General features: G+C 40.3%; 1 protein-coding gene and 1 pseudogene across 3 annotated transcripts; one reads left to right on the forward strand and one right to left on the reverse strand.

Annotated features, from left to right (window-relative positions):
• Zfp677 (zinc finger protein 677) lies at positions 7,359–22,917 on the forward strand. Of its 3 annotated transcripts, XM_030249620.1 has the most exons (5): positions 7,359–7,672; positions 16,113–16,203; positions 16,828–16,954; positions 20,492–22,166; positions 22,251–22,917. In XM_030249620.1, the coding sequence occupies exons 2-5, from the start codon at positions 16,174–16,176 to the stop codon at positions 22,321–22,323; spliced, it is 1,905 nt and encodes a 634-aa protein (XP_030105480.1). In that variant the 5' UTR covers positions 7,359–7,672; positions 16,113–16,173; the 3' UTR covers positions 22,324–22,917. The 3 variants fall into 3 exon arrangements, with proteins under 3 accessions (XP_030105480.1, XP_030105479.1, NP_766074.2); XM_030249619.1 differs by having other exon boundaries at positions 7,360–7,672; positions 20,492–22,917; NM_172486.2 differs by having other exon boundaries at positions 7,400–7,672; positions 16,118–16,203; positions 20,492–22,917.
• Positions 17,730–18,769, reverse strand: Gm18519 (predicted gene, 18519; annotated as a pseudogene).
• Positions 22,918–25,448: the final 2,531 nt, after the last annotated feature.

The following is a 25,448-nucleotide window of genomic DNA, read 5'->3' on the forward strand; positions in this document are numbered from 1 at the left end:
CATAATGGAAAGAAAACTACTGTTATAAATAATGTGACATAGCATTTATCTGATATTCTTTGGTTACCAGTCACATTATACATAGTGTAAACCTAAAGATAAGGAAGTTGTGAAAGTCTTAAAAGATGGTTTAAATGTTTAAAGAGTATCATAGAGTTTAAAATAAATTTCTGCAAATGTAACTGTATAAAAAGATTTATTTATTTATTGTTTTAGTGTAAATGGGTAATTTGGCTGTATATATGTATGTACACTACATGTATGCCTACAGCCTGTGGAAGCCAGGTATCAAATTCCCTAAAGCTGTAGTTATAAGGAGTTGTGAGCTGCTGTGTATCAGTTGTGAATTAAACCACTGTTCTCTGAAAAAGTAGCCAGTGCTCTTAACCACTAACACATTTCTCTATCCCCTGGCAAAAGGTATAATAAAAACATCTTGTTCAATATCTTAAAATTCATAATGATGCCAGGCATTACGGTACTCACCTTTAATCCTAGCACTCAGGACATGGAGACAGAAAGATTTCTATGAGTTAAAGTCCAGCCTGATCTACAAACTGAGTTCCTCCGCAGGCAGGGCTACATAAACCCAGTCTCAAAAAAAAAAATCATAATAAGAACAAAATATATTGTCGTGGGAATCTTTTGTGCAAGGTAGGGAAACTTCATCTATTAATAAAAGACTATGAGTTTAGGCAGGAAATAGGGAAGTGGAAGTTCTGGTATAGAGAGCAAATTTCTGGGATAGAGTGTAAGGCAATGGAAAATTTCACTCCAAATGCTGATGGAGATGGTTGAATGAAGCTGAGGAGAGGTACTAACCCCATGGCAGCATGTAGAATAGAAGAAATGGGTTATTAAAGTTATGAAGCTGCAGAACAAACCCACGTTTATGGCCTAAGCAATTATTCATAAATAATTTGATCTCACAGTTGGTATTTCTGTGAACATTGGTGTAGGTGGAAAACTCATGGTTATAGATGGCATCCACTGTAGGAATAAAATCCTAACTTAGAAAGAGTCAGGCTTAGAGCCTAAAACATTTTGGGTGCAAGACATGAACAAGCATTCCGCAGAAACAGCACATTCCTAGATAGATCCAAGGACCTGAAGCAGAATGCATTTCACAAGCATATTTCCTTTAAGAGAAATGGTCTCTTTGTAGTAAAGCCAGCAGAGTTTAGTAAGCAGAGTCAGTTCCTCACCCTCTCGTGGACCAGAGGCTGTGGGCACAGTAGCTTCAAGCACAGCAGGGTTCAAGAGCACTCAGAAGGCTCACTAGAGAGACCTAGATGGCTGAATTAGGGTCCAACTGTGAAAAGCCTATGATCATACAGAGAAAGGGACCAACTAGAGGGGGGTGCAGCCAAAAACCAACAGTCTCCACAGCCTGCTAGCTGAGCCCCAGAGAGAAGCCAGCTACACATTCTGTTTGTAAAATGGAGAAAAATGCAATGTCACAATGTGTCTGGATCCAGTATGATTTTGTTTCACTTGTCAGCATTTAAGTAATTGTTCTTTAGTAAAGATTACAATTTTAGGTATCCTTTTTAAGAGAGGTTTAAAAGAGACTTAGATAAGAAGAGGGCTAAAATATGGAATGCTAGATTGGAGATCATAGGATAGATGTTTAATTATTGTTTAAGTCAGAGTAAAGAACCTTCAAAAGAACAGACAAACTGGACCAGACAAGAATAACAAAAGTGATGGTTTCAGATGAGAAAGATCCAGAAAGGCTTAAGAAATCACAATAGCAACCCATAGAGATGCAATCTATTAAGAGTACAGATTATGTTTGGTGATACCCTAGAGCAATCTCATACAATAGATTATATGTTTCATTTTATAGATTGTGGAGGGTTAAGATACATTCAGTTGTTGCTATATCATACTATTGATACATCTTCAGAATGGGTTTCTGCCTTGAGGTCTGAAAAGGCTGATTCTGAGATTGGACATTTATTAGAGATGATAGCCATATGTAACTTTTCTTGAACACACAAAATAATTTGAATGCTCGAATACACATTTTAATTTACTCATGTGTCCATTGATGAACATCCATGGTGATTCCATTTCCTCAGTGCTGTCAATAAAGCAGCAATGAACATGATGGGCAAGTGCTCAGTATCAAGATGAGAAGATACTGAAGTTAATAGCATACCCAAGAGCACTTACTGTATTTCAGAATTCTCTGAGAAATCTTGGATGAATCTCCTTAAAATGCAGAATATTAAAAGAGTGATAAAGGGATGAAAGGAGGCAGTGGTTCTCAACCTTCCTCATGATGAGACACGTTAATAAATTCCCTCTAGTTCTAGCAATCCCTAAGTACAAATTTCTATTGTTATTACTTCATAAATTTAGTTTAACTGGTGTTATGAATCATAGTATAATATCTGATATGCAGATATGAGATACAGTACCAAAAGGATCATGACACAACCACTTCTATATCATGAGAACCACTTCTATAATGGAGGTGATGCGTTCAATCCTGCAGAGAATCTCCCAAAGCTCATAAATAGACAATAGTTCTAGGAAGTCCCTGAAACTGTCAAAGTTCACTAGTGCTCTCATCCCTCAAGCATATATAATTGATAAAGTCTGCTGACACTATCAGACAAGATTAATGGGCAGAAGATATTCAGCTCAACCATGAAGCAGGCACCACTCAAGCTTCCTTGAGCAGACACAAGACAAGTCAAGACAAGATAAGCTTTCTGGAGAAGGTAGCAAGTGGCTTGAAAGACAAATTTCTAACCTCATGTGAGCTACCTGCAAGTTGTGGGATGATCCCCAGGAAGAAACATTAGCCATCACCCTCACAAGGTTATGCAGCTATTATTGAATCTTTGTGGTTCTGTCAATAAGCCCTCAATCACTCTGCAAACCAACACAATAAAACTCACTAGTCCACTGGGCTTTAGAAATGACTCAGAGGTTAAAAGCACTGTCTGCTGTTTCAAAAGACTCACTGTGAAATCCCAGCAGCCTTGCAGGGGCATTCAATCTGTAATCTCAACTCCAAGGCATCCAATTCTCTATTCTGGTCACTGCAGGCACACACATGGTGCAAAGACATAAATGCACAGAAAACATCCTGGTAAACGAAATAAAAACCCAGAAACCTCATTGTATCACCAAGTTAGAATTTGTTGCTTCACAACTTTGGTTTTCTTTGGTTCCTTATCTGTGATAAATAGATGTTTATCATCTTTTCCACATGAATAGTGCCACACATCAGTGCTGAAATTGGGTCACACAGTAGTTTTCATTTTTTTATATGTTCCTGGTTTTAGAACATCTATAGTGGTTTCTAATTTTGATTCTCTAGTTCCCACTTCGTCAGCGGTGTATGACCTCCTTTCCCCATATTTATATCAACATTAGTTATCATTTCTACTCATGATGGTGACCATTCTGCCTATAGTAAGATGGAAGTTTACTAAAGTGTTGGCTTTCTTTTCCCAAAACTCTATTATAAAACCCTTTGTTTGTTTTGGTTTTCATTGGATTTTTTTTTGTTGGTGCTTGTTTATTTCCTTTTGTTTTGCTTTGGTTAATTTTCTGTTTTGTCTTACTATTTTAATTTAAGATTATAATATAATTATATTTCTCCATTTCTGTTCCTCCTGCCAAATCCTCCTATCTACCCATCCCTGCTCTCTTTCAATTCATGGCCATTTATTTCATTATACAACTATATATATATATATATATATATATATATATATATATATATATATATATATGCATATAACATATATGTTCCTAAGAATAACCTACTCAGTCCATATCATGTTAATTGTATTATGTCATTAAGGTGGGTCATTTGATATTGGATAAACAATTAGAATCCTCATCATTTGGAGAGATTCCTGCTCCCAGTATTCCTAAGATGCCCATGGTTCTGTGTGCAGGGCTGAGCCCTTGTGGATGCCTCCCCATCCACATGGAGATGTTCACTGCTGTTCTTTCTAAGCTCTCACTTTGACATTCATGTCAGTGAGATTTTATGATTGTATCTTCTGGCATTACTAGGAAAAACAATCTCACAGCAAACTCCCTGATATTTCTATCCCCTCTTCAAAACTGTTCCTGGGACCTTAGGTGCAGGAGGATTTTGAAGATTTATCCACTGAGCAGGCCTCCATAACTCTGCATTTTGGTTAGTTGTGAGTTTTTGGTAGTGGTCTCTGTCTATTGTAAACAGAAGTTTCATGATGAGGAGTAAAGACTATACTTATTAGTGGATACAAGGAAAAAAAGGTTTAGATTTTGGTGAAGGTTTAGTAAAGTGGTTTTAGGTTCTCCTCCAAGATTCATGACTTCAACAGCAATGAGTAGGTAGTGAGGTTTCCAGGACCAGCCTTGGATTTTTTTCTTTTCTTGACAGTGTCTTAAGACCAATTAGAGAACTGTTGGTTACCACCAAGGTGTGCTTGCCACTACTGCACCCTTAGAGTTCTTGCTATGGTACCATGGTGATCTTTGATGTGGTTCATAGGCATCATACCTCTGCTGATTGGCTTCCCCAGTTTGAATGTGCCTCTGGTATCATAAAAGAAGGAATTTGCTTTCTTTTAGGACAGACTCTTTCTGTATATTGCCACCGGTCTGAACTCACTATGAAGACCAGGATGACCTTGACCTTGACCTAGAGTTCCCCTTGTTTTTGCCTCCTGAGTGCTAGGTTTAAAAGCTAACATAACCAGCTATACATAACTTTTTCTTATTGTGTCTTGACAACTACTCAAGGTAACTGTGCAACCTAACTGATAGACATGAGTAATGAAGTGGATCTTTTTTTATTAGATATTTTCTTTACTTATATTTCAAATATTATCCCCTTTCCTCATTTCCCCTCCAAAAACCCCCTATCCATCCACCTCCCCCTGGTCTCTAACCCACCCACTCCCACTTCCCTGTCTTGGCATTCCCCTACACTGGGGCATAGAGGCTTCACAGGACCAAGGGCCTCTTCTCCCACTGATGTCCCACAAGGCCATCCTCTGCTACATATGTGGCTAGAGCCATGAGTTCTTCCATGTGTACTCTTTGACTGGTGGTTTAGTCCCTGGGAGCTCTGGGGTTACTGGTTAGTTCATATTGTTGTTCCTCCTATGGGGCTGCCAACCCCTTATGCTCCTTGAGTCCTTTCTCTAGCTCCTCCATTGGGGACCCTGTGCTCAGTTCAATGGATGGCTGTGAGCATTCACTTCTGTATGTGTCAGACACTGGCAGAGCCTCTCAGGAGACAGCAACATCAGGCTCTTGTCATCAAGCACTTGTTGGCATCCACAATAGTGTCTGGGTTTGGTAACTGTATATGGGATGGACCCCAGGTGGGATAGTCACTGGATTGCCTTAAGAAGTGGATCTTATTTCTACTATTCCACTTATTTGGAAACAGAACAATGAGCAATGAGACTGAAACTGTAACAAAAATCCTCCCACCACCACCACCACCACCACCACATAAGATGACCAGAGGAGCAGATTGACAGGAGTTTAGCAAAACTTCAAAGAAGATCTAACCACAAAGCTATTTAAAGTACTTCTTGACACAACCAAGGAAGACTTCTTGACAGTTTTATCTGATATAAAACCATATATGATACAACTAAAAAGAAATTACAGACTGATGTGGTCATTTAACGTTTGTAATTATTGGCTATTTCACACATGCAGACATGCCCACACAAACACGAACACACAGTGTTTGTGCATGTGTCTGTGTGTGTCTGTGTGTGTGTGTGTGTGTGTGTGTGTGTTCGTGTGTGTGTGTGTGTGTGTGTGTGTGTGTGTGTGTGTGTGTGTGAAGTGCTGCTCACTCTCATCTGCCACTCTGCTATTCTAGTCCACAATCCGAAAAATTCTCTGTTGTGTTCATCTCTAGTCATATTACCTGGGACTCACTGAGATGAACCAGAGCCATTTGTGAGACTGTGTTTTTAAGGGCTATGTCCTGGAGCCTGATGTGCAGCAAGTCTAATCCTAGAGCCTACACATACCTGTGAATGTATTTTTCCTTCACCAAAGTGATTGGTGTCTCCGACACTTACTACTTTCATCTACTAACCTAGGTAGGCCTAGACCTGGATGCTTCTAGCCTCTGTACAATCCAAGCTAGGCCTAGAATATATTCAGCTTCTGAGACTTGCTGCTGAATAATCTCAACCATTTTTAGTTTTTGTTTTTGTTTTTGTTTTTTTCTAATCTCTTGCTGGCTGGTTCTTCTCAGCTGTTCTGGCTCAAGCTCTTCTCCAAACTCACTGATTCAATCTAGCTTTCTCTCCTTCTTGGCCTCCACTGATTGCCTCTACTTGGCTTCACACTAATTTTGGGAATATGTTCTGATCTTCTGGCTCTTTCTCACTCTCTGGCTTGTTCTTTCTTCACCTGTGTGTAGCTTGTTCCCTCTTCAACCTGTCTCTGTAAAACTCTCCTGATAAAAACTGCCTCCTTCCTCTCTTACTGCCCCTTACATATCTTCTCTTTCCTCCCTCTTCTCATGAGAGTTGGGCATATCCTATTTTGTCAGATCTTTCTCTGATTTCTCACTATGTCTACCCACCAATTAGACATCACTTTCAGACAAGGGAGCTTCCTTCCACAAACTAACTTTACCTTCATTGTTTGGGATTAAAGGGGTGTACTAAGGGTGTGTTTGTATTCCAGCCAGAGGGATTAGTGTGTGTTAAGGGCAGAGCTACACGATAGCACAATCCCAGATTCACAGTGTGATCAAATATCCTGCAACACTTGGACAATATCTGAGGGGAAAAGTGTGCCTTTTAGTTTTCCTAGATTGACTGTGGCCTTGTGTGAAGCTAGTACTTGTAAGTACAGTTGTTGGTTACTGGTTACAATCATATGGAGTCTAGAGAATGGTCTTTCCTTTTCTTTCCCTTATTTCTTAACACCTCTTCTTCCTCAGTATTCCCAGACCTATAGATGAGCTGGTTTAACGTCTTTTTTTAGGACTAGAGCTATATGTACCTTACTTGTTTTCTGCATCTGGGACAAGGAAAATCTCTGGATCCACCAGAAATCTGTTTTACCTCACAGCACCTTTAGCATGAGTCACAGAAGACAAACTTGTTTCTGAATCAGTACTGACAAGACCACCATCTAGTGGAGAAAGCAGTACATCGCGGGATGAATTCAGCTCGGGACTAGTAGCAAAGGGCTGACCACTGACTTCCCTCAATCTTTTCAAAATCTAAGATACTGATATGACCCTCCCTAAGGCAAAAATGCCTTAAGGAAAGACAGCCAGGGCTGGGGTGAGAGGGACTGTCTTCCACGGGGACGGGCGGGGCCGCTCACCCGGAAATAGAAGGTGGATGTCCATTGGGTGGTGGTTGCGGAAGTGTATAGAGTGGGCGTGGTTAGAGGTGTGAAGTAAAAAGATGGTACACTGAGTGAGGCCAGACAAGTTGAGCTGAAAAGGCTAAGTCCAAATGGCGAGGGCCCATTACCTGAAGGAGCTGTAGGTCTGCATCGTGTGAGATCGAATGGTGCGGAGCTGAGTATAGAAGACACAGGTTGGGGTCCTGTGAGGACCCAAAAACTCCCCTATGCCGCAGATGCCTTGAACATCCTGGAGTCAGCAGTCTGTGGCTCAGCCGGGGAACCGTAGCCCGGCGGGTCTGGAACCTCCCAGGTCAGAGGAGCTGCGGGGCTGGGAAACTAGGGTCTTGGTGGTGGTTATCCGGGGGGCGGGGATACTGCCTGGCCCAGTAAGAGGGAGAAAAGAGAAAAGTTGAGTGGAGTCTACAAAAGTAATTAAGGAAAAGAAAGCCCCGTCCTTTCCTATGTTTGTGGGCGCCACGTGACCAGAACCGGGGTTGTAGTGGGCGGGTTTAGAAGAGCTTCTTTAAAGATCAGAGCCCCAGTGACAACAACAACAACAACAACAACAAAAGGAGACACAGTTTCCTGGCTGCAGCCTAGGAGAGTCAGCAGTGCAGCACAGGAAAAGACAGCCAATCGAACCTGGAGCTTCCCAAATGTTCTTATTAAATAACCTAGAATATTTGAATTTATCTGTTGATATTTCAAATGCAGTTCACTTTGTTTAGGTGAAAAGGACAAAGCTCTTGAAATTTACATTCATCCATCCTAACTCTCCTGTTACACCCAAGGACTTACTTGGTGACTTGGCATCCCTAGAGAGCGTTTATATACTAGTCATAAAAGCAATGGCTGCAAATATAATAGAATCCAAAAGTGTGCACTAACACAACTGTTCAAACTGTAGGTTGTTGTTTTGTTTTGTTTTGTTTTGTTGTTGATACTTGACAGTGGTGTGACTGTGAACTTCTTCCAGGAAAAGGTGGAATGCCTTCTGAAAGGTCAGAAGGTTTTTATATAGAGACTGGATACTGCAGAATTACAGCAATCTGGTTTTTGTACGTGAGAATACTTTGCTTGCTCTCTCCCTTATTCATCTTCAGGGTCCTGGAAAACAAGTGTGCATTGTGTGATCCCTGCATGACAAAGTCTTGCTTGGTTCATGCTATATTAAGAATCTCACAAGTGTATAGTGCTGTCATCACAATCATTGAGTTCCATTTCTTCCCGTCAGTTTTAACTGAGTTGTGATTGAATGTGGGCTTCCAGTTATGCTAAATGGAAATGAGTTCTAAATATTTATATCACTATAAAATCCTCTCTTTATCTACTGAGCACAGTACTGTAGTAGAAATCCATGTGCTTTCTGATGAATCTCGTTCTCATGTACATGGCTCACTGATCACCCACATCTGCTCACCTGTGTAGCAGAACAAGTGCCCTAGAACATTAGAGAGACAGGAGACAGTGGCTAAAGATCCAGGTATGTTGGAGGATTGGTGAAGGGATGGTAAGGGATTCCGGTAAATGTGGAAGTGGGACATAAAATCAGTTTTGCCACATTCTGTTTCACTAGAAATAATTTTGGAGACTTCCACTGAGAAAAATCTCCTCAGGATTATCCTATTGTAAAGATGAGAAGACTTTCTACAGAAGAACTGATCTTAGGAGGCAATAAACTTTTACTTGATTGTGCATGTGAGTGATGCTGTCCTTATTCCATGCACATCACTGATCCAGTCTACATTCATCAGTATTAAATGGTTTCCACTTCAGTGATTTTAATGTATTATAAAATGATGAAAATTAATACCTCTAGGTGTATTTATTGTTTTGTGATTGGGGGCTTTGGTATTATAGCACATTCTCTAACTTTTAGTGTTAATTTCTCTATTCCTGAAAATAATAGTTTTGATAAGAATCGGGAACTATACTTACAGACAGTTAAATTCTGTCTATCCTGTCTTCCCAAGGATACCTCCTATTGTCTTTTATGACAATTCCAAGTGGTTTGCATTGCTGTGATTGTAATATACTGTGAGATCACCTCTAGGTATGATCCTCTTAGTGTTTTCCAGCTCTTTGCTGCCCCTTGGTACTTTCAGGATTACTTTCTATAAAATATCCAAGTAAGATTTTACTACTGTCTATAGTCAATACATTTAAAGGAAATACCTTCTTTTATAGTATCTTGTATCTTTGGATATGAAATCAAATTATTGAAGAAAATTTATATTTTACAGTCATTTTCTTTATTTAGATCTGTATTCTGTTTACATTATTTGCTTTAAAAATATCCATGTACATTTCAAATATACTGAAATAAATGAATTTGTTATTGTTTAGGGTCTTAAGTGTGGCCACTTTCTAGGCAGAATTGGAATCTCTGTACAGTATCCTATGCCCTACTATGAAGAGGTTTTTGTTGGCCATTTCAACTGCTGTTGAGCACAGTGTGTTCAATTCAGTTACTTATTAATTGATTATTTTATAATTTGCTTCCTTTGTAATTTTTTGATAGATGTTTTTATTCATTATACTATAAATATACATAGTTGTAATTTTTGATAGGTGTTTTTATCCATTATACTATAAATATGTAGCAAAGAACTATACCTACTGTGTATGGTGTCTCTTCACACTTTTAATTATTGCTACTCCCATGGAAATTTTGGATTTTACACAGTTTCAACTGACAATATCAAAGACTTTCCGAAATAATACATATTTCACAACATTATGTGCCCCTTTAATTTTTGTAAAACATTTGTGTTCTAGTTCACATCTTCCTCAGTTCCTTCAGCAATTTTTCATTTTACTGACTTTCTTCACTTCATTCAATTATATTGTCATTGTAGAAACCTTTCATTTGCCTAGTAAAATTCATTCAAGGGATTACACTTTGTTTGTTTGTTTGTTTCTTTCTATCTATCAATCAATCTATCTAACTACCTACCTATTAATTTCTTTCTCTTTCCTAATTTTATTTAATATTTAGAGTTTTTATTTATATTTACATATTACATATGCATATATATGAATGTTTTCTTGCATGAATAACTATATATCCTTTGCACTCTAGAATTGTAGTTGTGGAGTATTGAGATCCATACTTTGTATGTGTTCAGTGTTGAACTCTTGGTATAATCATACAGTGTACTATTCTCTGAGGAAGACTATTTCTCCACCTCTCAGAATCCTTTTGTGTTCAAATTCAAGCCTTAGTGTTAGGCTTGAAGATTAATGAGCTAGCTCCCTTCCATGTTAGCATATCCTTATTCAGTTCCTGTTTAGGCAGCCATGTTTGTAAGATTTCATGCATGTAGCTTTTTGGAAATTTCTAGGAGACACAATGTCACAACAAAACTCCTATTCCTCTGGCTCTTACAGTATCTCTGCCCCTCTTTCTCAGTGATCCCTGAGCCTTAGTGCAAGAGTTGTGTTGTTTATGTATCAGTCGGGACTGAGCATACTCAACTCTGCATTTTGACTAGAGTGCGTTTTCTGTAATAATCTTCGTGATTGCAAAATGAACTTTCCTTGATGAGGAGTAACAACTACATTTACCTGTTGGAATGAGGACAAATATTTAGAATATAGTAAGAGATTATGGTGATTGAGTAAACTAGTGGTTGTACCAAGATCCTTGACTTCACTAACCCTAGTGAAACTGGCTGTTTTCCCAGTACCACGCATGGTTTCCCTGTTGTTGAGGGGGTCCTAAGTCTAAGTGGGAAACTGTTGGTTGCCACAAAGGTATGTATGCCATACTTGCACATGGAGGATTATGCTTCAGTACAAATTATTGTTGTGCTTCATAGGTGTCAGAGTTGGGTAGGACTGTCGGTTGCCCCCCCCCCCTTTGGAAGCTTGCATGTTGCCTTATGAAAGCTAGTCCCCAGAAGGCTTTAAGGTCAGATCCATCTCGTGTCCTCTGAAATCTCTGTCCAAAGTGCACAGCTTCTTCAATAATAGGGACTCACCTAGCTCACAATCATGGGCAACAGCCATAGCCTATAATGTTTTGGGAGTCTCTTGGACAGCTGTGACCAACAACTTTAAAGCAGGACTTTCATCCCTGGAGTTGGTGGTTTTATTAGAAAATTATGGCTCTTGTGAGGAGCATGATCAGCCCAGATGCCAAGTTTTCATTTACACTTTAGTTGTGTATGCATACACAGAAGTATATGTATCATTGACTTTTTTGCAATGTATGTAAAGATGTTTCCTTATGGCTATCTGAAACATCTTTCCTGTCCCTTTTTCCTAATTAAATCCCTTCCATGGTTTTTCATTTGTTTATTCAAATCACTCCTTCACTGTTATTCTCTTTATAACTCCCCCACATGCCTCAGTGGGCTTTTTTTTAATATTTATTTATTTATTATATATAATTACACTGTAGCTGTCTTCAGACACTCCAGAAGAGGGCCTCAGATTTCATTACGGATGGTTATGAGCCACCATGTGGTTGCTGGGATTTGAACTCAGGACCTTTGGAAGATCAGTCGGCGCTCTTAACCGCTGAGCCATCTCACCAGCCCCTCAGTGGGTTTTTTTGTTTGGTTTGTTTTTTTGTTTGTTTGTTTTTGTTTTTGCTTTCCTGGGTTACTGTATTTACTTTAGTTGTACTCACTTCTGAAGATTTGGAGCTAAGAACTTCCTATGAGAGCGACCATGGCAATATCTGTCTTTCTGTGACTGAATTATGTCACTCATATGATCTTTTCTAGGTGTATCCATTTACCTGTAAAGCTCATGATTCCAATTCTTTTAAAAGATTTATTTACTTTATGTATGTGAGCACACTGTAGCTGTACAGATGGTGTGAGCTTCCATGTGGTTGCTGGGAATTGAATTTTTAGGACTTCTGTTCACTCTGGTCAGCCTTGCTTACTCAGTCCCTGCTTGCTCCAACCCAAAGATTTATTTATTATTATATATAAGAACACTGTAGCTGACTTCAGACACACCAGAAGAGAGTGTCAGATCTCATTACGGGTGGTTGTGATCCACCATGTGGTTGCTGCGATTTGAACTCAGGACCTTCAGAAGAGCAGTCAGTGCTCTTCTCCACTGAGCCATCTCACCAGCCCTCCAATTTTCTTTACACCAGAATAATATTGTATGGTGTATATGTACCACATTTTCACTATACACATATCAATTGAAGTGTTCTTAGGTTGTTTGCCTTTGAAACTATTTGAATATGTCTGCAATGAACTTGGATGAAGACATATCTGTGTAGTAGAAAGATGACCCTTTGAGCATTTGCCAAGATGTGGTATTTCTGTGGTATTGCTAGATTTATTTAACTTGAGGATTGGTTTATCTAATTGAGGATTCTCCATTTTGATTTCCAGACTGGCAATGTGTTTTGTTCATAGGGTTTTTATTCCATATGATTATGTTTTTATGCCATTCTGATTTGTGTAAGGTGGAATCTTAGGGTCATTTTTATTTGCATTTCCCTGCTGATTAAATGTTTCTTTAAGTGCATCTCGACCATTAGAGATTCTTCTGTGGAAAATCCTGTTTAGCTCTGTATCCCATTTTTCTATTGGGTTATTTGTTTTGTGATGTCTAATTTCTTGACTGTTTTATATATGTGCATATGGATTTTTTACTAGAAGGATAAAAGTGTGATTCCTTATAACTGTTTCAAACATCTTTACTGTTATTTTACTGTTACTCTGTGTTTATATCTGTAGCTTCTCCAAATTAAATCCTTTCTCTGTTTTTCCATTTCCTTCTTCAAATATCTTGTACTCTGTAATTCCCTCTTTAACACACACACACACACACACACACACACACGCATGCCACAGTGGTATCTTTTTCTTTCCTGGGTTACTGTATTTACTCCACGTTGTGAATTCACATCTGATGCAATGAACATGGGTACTGGGTATGTGGAGTAGGATGTGAGTTTGCTAATTCATTCAAGCAGAAACCTGGTGAATATGTGTGGGAATGGATTTTAAGGGTGTGGGATAAGGGTGGAAGGAACATAAAACTAGAGCAGGCTGAGTTTATTGACATGGGTCCTCTGAGTAGAGATTCTAGGTTTAATACGGAAGCTCGCATAGTTAAAAAAAGGTGTCAAAAGTTTGTTTGAATGGTTGGCTGAGGTGTTTATCAAAAGATGGCCTACTGGAAATGACTTGGAGATGCCTGATATTCCGTGGCTTAGTGTTGATGAAGGGATTTTAAGACTTAGGGAAATTGCAATGCTAGAGTGGATATATTGTGTAAAGCATAATTGTCCACAATGGGAAGGTCCAGAAGATATGCCTTTCCCCAGCTCTATAAGACGCAAATTGGTGAGAGGGGCACCAGCACATTTGAAGGGTTTTGTTCTTTCCCTTTTCCTTGTGCCAGATCTTAGCATTGGAGATGCTTCTGCTCAATTAGATGAATTAAATTCACTGGGTTTAGTTGGATTCCGAGGTAACAAGGGCCAGGTGGCAGCATTGAATCGCCGGAGACAAGGTGATTCTAGTTATTATAATGGACAGCGTAGACAAAAGAATGTTTATAATAACATACCCAGTAATGGTCAGCACAGGAGAGGTGAAATTTATAATGGCATGACTCGGTTGGACCTTTGGTACTGGCTAACCAATCATGGTGTTTCCAGGAATGAAATACATAGGAAGCCTACTGCATATTTGTTTGATCTGTATAAGCAGAAAAATTCTCAAACAAATGAAAGAAAGGCTACATTAGATCGTGGTAAACAGCCAAATGAAAGAAAGGCTACATTAGATCGTGGTAAACAGCAATCTCGGCCAGTGAATCAATTTCCAGACTTGAGACAGTTTGCAGATCCAGAACCCCTTGAATGAAGGGGTGGCCAGGTTCCGCTGAGGAAGGATCTTGATAAGACACCCAAAGGTTTTGCTGTTACCCTTTCTTCAGTTCTTCCCCAGAGGGACCTACGGCCTTTTACAAGGGTAACTGTACACTGGGGAAAAGGAAATAATCAGACTTTTCGGGGTCTGCTGGATACTGGTTCTGAGTTGACACTGATACCAGGGGATCCCAAGAAACATTGTGGCCCTCCAGTTAAAGTAGGGGCTTATGGAGGGCAGGTGATTAATGGAGTTTTGACTGATGTCCGACTCACAGTAGGTCCAGTAGGTCCCCAGACACATCCTGTGGTGATTTCCCCAGTTCCAGAATGTATAATTGGGATAGATATACTCAGAAATTGGCAGAATTCTCATATTGGTTCCCTGAACTGTAAAGTGAGGGCTATTATGGTTGGAAAGGCCAAATGGAAGCCTTTAGAGTTGCCTCTGCCAAAGAAAATAGTGAATCAAAAACAGTATCGTATTCCTGGAGGCATTGCAGAAATTACTGCCACTGCCCTTTCAGCATATACCTGTGCTACCTGGTTCCACTTCTCCTCTCCAGTTGGCCAGAAACCAACTGCCTGATCATCACTGGTACACCACTGCGGGGCCACTATATGGGAGAGGGCAGGGCAAAGTCGGTGTGGGTGGGGTCTGCAGTTTGCCTCTTCCCTCTTGGGCTTTAGATGTTATGGCCAGCCTGAGCAGAAGGGGGTGAAGCAGAGCCAGGAAAAGCAGAATCAAGGTCCATTTGGGAGTTAGTGGGGGTTGGGGGGGTTGAGAATCTTAGTGATGCAGCTCCCTTAGGTGAAGGCCTTCTCCAACAATCTTTAATGAAGCAGCTCTCGGAGATGATCATAACTTGTTCTCATTTCTTTATTGGAAGTGGGCTTAAAAGTAAACACTTTATTCACTGTGAACTAAGGGTTATGTAGTTTTTAGGGTTTCAATATTCAGGGTAGAAAAAGGCCATTTGCTGAAAGCTAAAGTACTGAGATGTGCCATTAACATGGAGAAATACTCATGACAACTAGTCATTCACTAGCACAGGTGCTGTGCTAGTGATTAACTAGTTGTGACTACCTGGTTGGGGGCCGGGCTCTGGGTTATGTACTCTGAGGCAGGCATAGGAACAGGCAAGGAGTTAGGCCCACTCCAGCCAGTCTCAGGATGAGATTCTAATCTCAATTTTTTAGATTTCCAGTGAATGGGCATGCTCTACATCCACCATTCCCTACCAATTCCTCTGGTCCACTTTCCCCACATATGCCAAGGAGTAGAACTTCTGCCCATGGGCTAGATTTTATTAACTTAAGGGTTTATTTATTGAGAATTCTCCATTTTGATTTTTGAAGTAGCTAGATTTTTTTTTGTTTATACTGTTTTTATTCCATATAGTTGTTGTTGTTGTTGTTGTTGTTGTTCCTGGTTGGATTAATGGTAGCATTCTTCTTTACTGTGAGAATTAGTGGTTTACTCTTTTTTAGCAAGGATGGTTATTCCTACTTCTTGTGAATCTATCTATTCTTCACATGAAATGTATTATTTGTAATATTCTCATGCATAATTCCTCTGATTCTCCTGTGTACATTTTCCCTCTAATTTACTATGCACTTCACTGCTTTAGTGAATTGAGTTGTGTCAGTTCATGACTATCTTCAAATGTACTTATGGCCACATCAATTCTAAGAGACTTTTTTCCGGGTGCAGCCATGGTGCTTTTCTGTCCAAACTTTAAATGTCATTTCATGCTCTCCTGACTTTCAGATCATTAGCTGGACAGGACACCTGATAGAGTTCTGTGCTTTCATGTGCCTTTTCATGTTTTTGATGCTGTACTTTAACAGCACTTATTATGTTTTGCTTTCCATTTTTGACTCCTTTATATGAAAGGGCAGCAAACCAACTATTCATCCTTACTGAAGACAAATGCAAGTAAAAGAAACAGCAAGAAATGACAGATTCTCCTGGAAATATGTCTCAGGTCAGTGCTCATGTCCATTATTTCTCTGGAAAAATGTTATATTTGAAATCATTGAAATCCTTTCATTTTCTACTTCTGAAATTTTTCCCTGCATTATATAAAAGATAAGTTGCAAACAAATATTGTACCAAAATATTCACATACTGAAATCAACCAACCCAGAGACTATACAACTGAGTACACTTTTATGCAGTTAGAGTAGTCATTGAGAACAGAAACTCTGGAGCCTCAGATGTGATTTTGTTTTCACTATCAGGTATACATTTAGGAACTGATCCAGCACCAAAAAAATCAACCAAACAAACAAAAAAGTGTGACAGAACTAGAACTAGGAAAACAGTTAGCTTTATATACAAGAGTTGCCTTGGTCATGGTGTCTCTTCAAAGCAGTAAAACCTAAACTAAGACAATGTCCATACCTTAAATGTGCATCTTGTTTCGTGGATAGGCTTGTGAGACTACTGTGTCATCCTTCTTCCGCAGAGTCTGTGAAACAGAATGTGACTATATTACCTTTTGAGTATTGTCCTTGCTTCTCTACATCCCTAATTTCCTTAAGTCTCCTTATAACCAGGAAAACACTATATCAAACTCACTTGGTTGAACTGTACTCTTCTTTTTAAGGGTCTGTTGGCATTCAAAGATGTGGCTGTGGAATTTTCCCAAGAGGAGTGGGGATGCCTTGACTCTGCTCAGAGGTCTTTGTACATCAATGTGATGTTGGAGAATTACAACAACCTGGTCTCTGTGGGTAAGAACATTTTGCTTGTAGAATTCCTACCTCATTCTTATATGTGCAGACTTAATGGGTTGTAAGCTCTGTTAAGCTGGCTTGAAAGCAATCGGAGACTAAAGACAGTTTGGTAGTAGAAAATAACTTTTTTATAGTATTTGGGTGTTTTTCTTTCCATCTTTCATTTATAGGTGTCACACACACTTTGTTTTATCTTTTCTCTTTTTCATTAATTTATTTAATCACCTCACATTACAATCACAGCACCCCCTCTCTTTACAGCACTCCCCTCACAAGGCCTCCTCTCCCTCCACCAACCCTCCTCCTCGCCTCTGAGATAGGGGAGGTCTCACACACACACTGAGTACCAAACTACCCAGGCACTTTAAGTCACTACAGGAGTAGGCATATCCTCCTCCACTAAGGCCAGGCATGACAGCCGAGTTAGAGGAACAAGATCCACATAAACAATAGAGTTAGGGTAAGTCCTTGCTCCAGTTGTTGGGGGAACCATATGAAGGCCAAGCTGCACATCTGCTACATGTGTGTAGGAGAGGGAGTAGGTCCAGCCCCGTGTGCTCTTTGGTTGATGATTTAGTCTCTGGAAGCTCCTAAGGGTCCTCCATTAGTCTTATTGAGGAGTCCCTATAATCTCCAGAATCCTCAATCCTTTCCCCAACCCTTTGACAAGATTTCCCGAGCTCGGTCTACTGTTTGACCATGTGTCTCTGCATCTCTTCTGGTCAGCTGCTGGGAGGAGCCTCTCAAATGACAGTTATGCTAGGCTCCAGTCTGTGAATCCAGGATGACAGATTCAAACATAGCCTGAGGCTCCAAGGTAGTTGAAGGAAGAAAGCAGGCCGGCAATGTGTCCCTATTAATCCTCTGAGGACAGCTCAGCACGTGCTCCCCAGAATTGTCAGGAGTTGCTATGGCCTTTATTTATGTCTGTCTTGTACAGGGTACCTATTTATCCAGGTAACAAGTATAGTTGTCAACAGTGCCTTCACATGTTCTGTCAGTGTGACAAGGCTTTGACCAAAAAAAGAGGCATCAAAGTCTAACAATGTGGCCCTGTGAATCCACTCCCTATGCAATCATAGTTGTAGTTGTTTCCTCTGTTCACACACAGATCTCCATGGACACATGACTGACTGGCATATTCATCAAAGTTGAATTCACAGAGGTCTCCAAGGAATCCAGGTTTATAGTCACAGAAGTGAGCTCCAAGAACATCCTGATACGTGGTACCATGTAGACATGTTGGGGATCCACAGTCATCAATTTCCAACACACAGTTCACTCTTGAGTACAGACACACACATATCTTTCTGTCTCATTGAAGCATTTTCCTCATTTATGCAGGATTCAGCAACACATTCATCCACTTCCAAGCCACAATGCCTGCCTTAGTATCCAGGCACATTGAACCAGGAGTAGCCATTGATTTGATCCTGGCACACTGCTCCATTATCATAGGAACTGGAAACACTGTCTCACAGAACCTTCCAGCATATCCAGCCACACAGATACAGACACTGTGCTCAGGGTCTTTATGGCAGGTGCCTCCATGTTGGGAAGTGTTCCCTCCATAGAAATTAGTGGCAGTTTCACAGGTTAGACCTCTGGACCCTGGAGGGCATTTGCACAGGAAGCCTCTTTCTCTCGGCAGGGACTGGAAAAGCAAGGATCTTTAGATCTTCACAGTCTTTGTCCAAATTATTGGCTATGTCTAAGCAACAATTGTTGTCTTGTAGAAAACCCTTTTGCATATAAATTGTTTTGGCAAAAACTTAAGCGATACCTGCTATTGTTATTGCAAAAGGAATTCTGGGACCTCAAGTTACTGCAGAGCTAGGTAAATCCTCTCCTACTGAGGCCGGTCAAGACAGCCAAGTTAGGGAAGCAGGATCAACAGGCCGGTAACAAAGTCAGAGTATGGTAAGCCCGAGCTCCAGTTGTTGGAGGACATGCATAAAGGCCAAGCTTCACACATATTGCATGTGTAGTAGAGACCTATGATCAGTCCTTGTATGCACTTTGACTATGTTCAGTCTTTGGGAGCCCCCCAAGAGTTCAGGTTATTTGACTCTGTTGGTCTTACTGAGGAGTCCCTATCCACTCCAGGTTCTTCAGTCCTTCCCCACAACTCTTCCACAAGCCTTCCCAAGCTCAATCTAATGATTGCTAATGGGTCTCTGTATCTGTTTCAGTCAGTTGCTGAGTGGAACCTCTCAAGAGGACAGTTATTCTAGTCTGATGTCTGCAAGCATGACAAAGTATCATTAATAGTGTCGGGGATTGGTATACCCTTCCCTCCACTAGGAGTCCCAGGATAGCTGGGATCTAGTGGTACCATATTGTTCTGGCACTTGTTGATTGTGACCTTATGCTGTCCTTTCACCATCTGGTTTTCTCTTGTGTTGACTGGATGATCCTGATACCAGCAGAACTTCTTGGGAAGGTAGGGAGAGCCTCAGGCCAGACAATGGAGGTCAAAGAGCAGTACACAGTTTACTATGCTAGCTGTTCCCCAGGTCAACCCAGCTGACAAGGGATTGGTGGAAGTGGGTTCGAAGATGCTTGTTTCTGGGCTCCCTGCACACCTCCTCAGGGGACCAGGAGGCTCTTGGGGTCCTACAAGTCTCCACGGTATGGTAGGTCAAGCCCACAGCCAGACAATGGAGGTCAGAGGACAATATACTTGTGGGCAACTCAGTGTGCTGGCTATGTCTCAGGCAGACCCAATCCAATTTTTTTTTTTTACTTATTTAAATTGATTCTTTTTTCATACAGTGTATCCTCACTATAGCTACCCGACCCTCTACAGTTTTTTGTTTTGTTTTGATTTTTGGTTTTGTTTGAAATAATTCCTGTCTCAAATGGTCAAAGAGCCTTAGCTATCTGGGAGAATTCTTGTTTTCTGTCCATTATTTTAAAGATCTCATACTTATTTTAGGAGAAAAAAACCTTCATGCTTTTTTTTTTTTTTCTTTTTTGGTTTTTCGAGACAGGGTTTTTCTGTAACCCTGGCTGTCCTGGAACTCACTTTGTAGACCAGGCTGGCCTCAAACTCAGAAATCCGCCTGCCTCTGCCTCCCAAGTGCCGGGATTAAAGGCGTGCGCCACCACGCCCGGCTAACCTTCATGCTTTTAAGTAACATTTAATCTTAGAAGGAATTGTGTCTTCTAAACAGTAGTATTTTTTAAATTAATAAGTGCAAGTGCTATAAACATGGAATTGAATTAAACTCTTCATCATCCCCATCTGAAAAAAAAATTTAAATATACAAGCATGGATTTTACATATAACCACTTAGTGAGCTACATCCCAAAGCTAATTACTGATGCCTCAATTATATGGGCCATCTTCCAGGAAGGCTGTCATGGGTTTTGTCAGAATCCATTTAATTATAATGAAATAAGAGGATTGAGAGCTTTATTCTGAATGACTGCTGTTTGACTTACCTTAAGAGAGATTGTTGTCAGACAGTCATTCATCAAATACGTAATTTTGGAACAATCCCTATTAATCTGAATTATATCATTTTCCAGAGAACTATTGTATACGTGATACTGTTGATCAACATGTGAATACAGAAAAAGAGTCTTGTCAGTATAATGAGCTTGGCAAAATTCTTCATGAACACTTCAAATGTGCACTTTATAAAACAAGTATAACTATAGAAACCTCTAAAAACTACAGATGCTGTAGTGACAGGGATGTGTCTAATGACTCACCAAACGCAGATAGACACAGAAGCACGCACACTGGAGAAGAACCGTACGAATCTAAACACTGTGAGAAAACTTTCAGTTTGCGTTCCAACATTAGTCAAGATCAGAGACTCTATACTGCAAAGAAAGAGCACAGACAAGAAGAATATGATGAGCATTTCAGCTCTACACACAGACTGATGCAACAAATAAACTACATTGGAGAAAAACCACACCAGTGTGGGAAATGTGGAAAATGCTTCAGTACTTCCTCGAATCTCACTGTACACCAGAGAATTCATACTGGAGAGAAACCCTACAAGTGCAACCTTTGTGACAAATCTTTTTCCCAGAGCACAACTCTTAAAACACATCAAAGACTTCATACTGGGGAGAAGCCTTACAAATGCAGAGAATGTGGAATGTCGTTTCCTTACTTGTCATCCCTTAAAGTCCATCAGAATTTGCATCCTGGAGCGAAGCCATACAAATGTAAGGAATGTGACAAATCCTTTACTATAAAGTCAACTCTTATAAAACATCAGAGAAATCATACTGGAGAGAAACCCTACACGTGCAATGTTTGTGACAGATCCTTTAGACAATGTGCAAATCTTAAAACACACCAAAGACTTCATACAGGAGAAAAACCTTACAAGTGCAAGGAATGTGGAAAGGCATTTACTCAGTCCTCATCCCTTAAAAAACATCTGAATTTGCATACTGGAAAGAAACCTTACAAATGTGAGGAATGTGACAAATCTTTTACCGAGAAGTCAACACTTACAACGCATAAAAGAATTCATACTGGAAAGAAACCCTATAAGTGCAACATTTGTGGCAAATCCTTTAACAGTTGTACAAATCTTAAAACACATCAAACACTTCATACTGGGGAGAAACCTTACAAGTGCAAGGAATGTGGAAAGGCATTTCCTTACATGTCATCCCTTAAAATACATCAGAATTTGCATCCTGGAGAGAAGCCTTATAAATGTAAGGAATGTGACAAATCCTTTACTCTGAAGTCAAGTCTTAGAACACATCAGATAATTCATACTGGAGAGAAACCCTACAAGTGCAACATTTGTGGCAAATCCTTTAACCAATGTACAAATCTTAAAACACATCAAAGACTTCATACTGGGGAGAAACCTTATAAATGCAAAGAATGTGGAAAGTCATTTCATTACTGGTCATCCCTTAAAAGCCATCAGAATTTGCATAGTGGAGAGAAGCCTTATAAATGTAAGGAATGTGACAAATCCTTTACTGAGAAGTCAACTCTTATAAAACATCAGAGAATTCACACAGGAAAGAAGCTCTACAAGTGCAACATTTGTGACAAATCCTTCACCTGGTGTGCATCCCTTAAAACACATAAAAAGTTCCATACTGGAGAGAAACCTTACAAATGCAGAAAATGTGGAAAGTCTTTTCCTCAGTTATCAACCCTTAAAAGACATCAGAAAATTCATGAAGACAAGGGACATACTGGGGAGAAGCTTTACAAGTGCAATGACTGTGACAGGTCCTATTCCTACCATTCGTCATTTAGAAGGCATCAGAAAATTCATTCTTCATAGAAATTATACAAGTGCAATGACTGTGACAGGTCCTATTCCTACCATTCGTCATTTAGAAGGCATCAGAAAATTCATTCTTCATAGAAATTATACAAGTGCAATGACTATGACAGGTCCTATTCCTACCATTCGTCATTTAGAAGGCATCAGAAAATTCATTCTTCATAGAAATTATACAAGTGCAATGACTGTGACAGGTCCTATTCCTACCATTCGTCATTTAGAAGGCATCAGAAAATTCATTCTTCATAGAAATTATACAAATTCATAGAATGTGGTAAGTACTGTATTGAACTGTCACATCTTAAAATACATTATAGGATCCAGACTGGAAAGAAACAACTATATGGACTGTGACAAATCATTAACCAATCACTCATATTTTAAAAGACATCAAAGTGTTCATACTGAAAAGAGGCCTTACAGATGTAAGGCATGTGACAAATCTTTTTATAAGTGCTTTACTCCTGGAGAACATCATAAAACTCATATTGGGAAGAAAAACACCAATTTAAATAATGTGGCATAGCATTTGTCTTATATTCTCTACTTACAAATCACAACATTATACATAATGTAAACATAACAATAAAGAATCTGTAAAATCCTTAAAATAGTTTAAATCATAGAAGAGTATCGAAGAGTTTATATTTAAATAAATTTCTGCAAATTCTGTGACCCGTGGTTTTGTTTTTTGTTTTTAATGTATATAGGTATTTTGACTGTATGTCTGTACACTGAAGAGACACAGGAAGCCTGCTTCTGCACTTCCTGCCTCTGCACTGGGCTAGAGAAGTTAGTGTTCCTTCCGTTCCCCCTTCCTTCATAGATGCCTCTGACCTTTGGAGAGGGCAAAGAGGGCCCAGCCTGGCGACAGAATATTGCAATTCCCCTTTTCCCCTTTCATGGTAGCACTCCCTTCCCCCTGAAGGCCCCCCAGGGGATGGGGCAGATGCCACCCTTGAGAACAGATGCAAAGCAGCATATCTAGCTTCTGTGGCACCAAAACTCACACTCCCTTTCATTGATAACCAGATGCAGATGGCTCCTGCCCTTGAAGGAAGCAGTGACCAATATCCTTGAGATGACAAAAAGCCCACTCTTGGACCATGGGAGAGGGGCAATTAAGCGTTCCCAGACAGCTGTGACCAGTTTGTAAAATTAAACTAGCTTCTTGTATAGATAGCACCCTGAGTTACTTTTCCAAGGTCAGGAAGGTTCCTTTCCAGCTGCACCATTCCGCCTTGCTGTCTGAACAAATTTGATCAGGTTTGACAGATGGCACTCCCTTATCAACTCCAAATCCCTGGATGCCAGCATGGCATTCCTAACCTGCAGAGTGGGAAAGGCTTGCAATCCAAGTCAGACTAGTGTAATAAAAACTGTTTGTTCTTACATTGGACTCACAATTCCTGGTGTTCTGGGATTCCCGAGAACTGGGCGTAACAACACATGAATGCCTACTGCCCATGGAAGGCAGAAGTGGATATCAGAGTCTCTGAAGTCAGAGTTATCGGCAGTTGTGACCTGCTATTTGTATGTTGGAAACTGAACCCCTATTCCCTGGAAGAGGAACCAGTCAGTGCTCTTGACTGCTAAGCCAATTCTCCAGCTGCTGGGGAATGCTATAATAAAAAAAATCTACAATATCCACAAATTCAAAATAATGCCAGGTGTGGTGGTGCTCACCTTTAATCCTAGCACTCATGTGTGTAATTTTAAAAACATGCTTCATCCTTCCCGGATTGAATGCAACCATCCCCCAACCCAGAAAAAACAGGAGCAGCTCCCTCTCGCTTCTCTTTGTTCCCCACCTAGCTTTGCCAAGAGGACAGCTACCACTCTGCCTTTGCCTGAGGATGAAAAACACTTCTGACAGCTTTATTATTTTAGAACTTGTCAGAGAACACAGTTACTGGGCAAAGAATCTCCAGCCCTAATCTTACCAGCTAATACCAGCCAACCGACTCAGCCCTGCCTGAGGCTGAGACTGCAGGCCTTAGGTAACCCAAGGCCTTACGTGACTCCTGCTTTCTTCTCCCAATGCATGGCTGCAAAAACCCTTTCTCTTCCTCACCCTGCCCCATCCCCAGCCCTGCTTCTCGCCTTCCTCCTGGGACCTGGAAGTCTCACCTTTACCCTTCGTGCAGCTCCTCAAATTCCATGCTCCTCAGAATCAATATTGAATGAATGGAGAGAGAGAGAGAGAGAGAGAGAGAGAGAGAGAGAGAGAGAGAGAGAGAGTGAGAGAGAGAGAGGAAGAAGAAGAAGAAGAAGAAGAAGAAGAAGAAGAAGAAGAAGAAGAAGAAGAAAGAAAGAAAGAAAGAAAGAAAGAAAGAAAGAAAGAAAGAGAAAAGAAAAGAAAAGAAAGAAAGAAAGAAAGAAAGAAAGAAAGAAAGAAAGAAAAAGGAAGGAAGGGAGAGAGGGAGGAAAGGAAGGAAGGAAGGAAGGAAGGAAGGAAGGAAGGAAGGAAGGAAGGAAGGAAGGAAGATGATATAACTGCTCTTGTGGATGGTGGAGGAGAAAGTATATTACAGATATGAGTGCATGGCCAGTGGTAGACACATCTAGGGGAATCCTGAGTGCTCATGACCCTAAACCAAATGTGAAGAGTGGAAAGGGAAGGGAGAGAGGGAAACTTAAGTACAGCAGTAAGGAAGCCAAAGGTACAAAAAGATACAAAATGTCTGGATTATATAGGAAGAGTCTCTGGGGGAAAGGTCAGTCCAACTCCTGGGCTAGAGAGTTCAGGGTAGAGGGTGTGGTATGCCATCCATACCCTGTAACAGGTAGGGACTGAAAAAATTGCTGAGAGGACCTGGAGGCCAAGTCTCCTTTGATATGTGACATGGCCACCATTGCTGCTTGACCCAGGCTTGAAACTTAATGTCCTAGCCTTTTCTTGATAATAAATAAGAGGTGACATGATGGTTTGTTACTTTGTTCTTCTGAGATTGGGACATAATTTGAGGTTAAAAGGTTGAAATGTCGACCAAGTCTGGGGAAAGCATTCTGTTTCATTGACTGTCCGGGCTCTGCAGGAACATCTGGGGCTTGGGACATGAAAGCATCAGTTGGGGCAGTTTGCAGTCTTTAATTGGTTGGAACTCTACTGAATGAGATACATATTAGGGGGAGATGGTAAAGTTAAGGTGTTTATAGGGTGTAGTGATTATAAAGTAAAGCCTTTCTGTTTGAATTTAAGTGAA

Source organism: Mus musculus, chromosome 17 (assembly GCF_000001635.26).
Source record: "Mus musculus strain C57BL/6J chromosome 17, GRCm38.p6 C57BL/6J".
Taxonomy (NCBI): Eukaryota; Metazoa; Chordata; class Mammalia; order Rodentia; family Muridae; genus Mus; species Mus musculus.

Excerpts from the sequence above, each read along its gene's own strand:
- Zfp677 (XM_030249620.1), top strand. The coding sequence starts at position 16,174 with ATGACAGATTCTCCTGGAAATATGTCTCAG. Across the intron at positions 16,204-16,827 it reads CTCCTGGAAATATGTCTCAG|GGTCTGTTGGCATTCAAAGA; the intron begins GTCAGTGCTCAT and ends CTTCTTTTTAAG. Across the intron at positions 22,167-22,250 it reads ACTGGGGAGAAGCTTTACAA|GTGCAATGACTGTGACAGGT; the intron begins GTGCAATGACTG and ends GAAATTATACAA.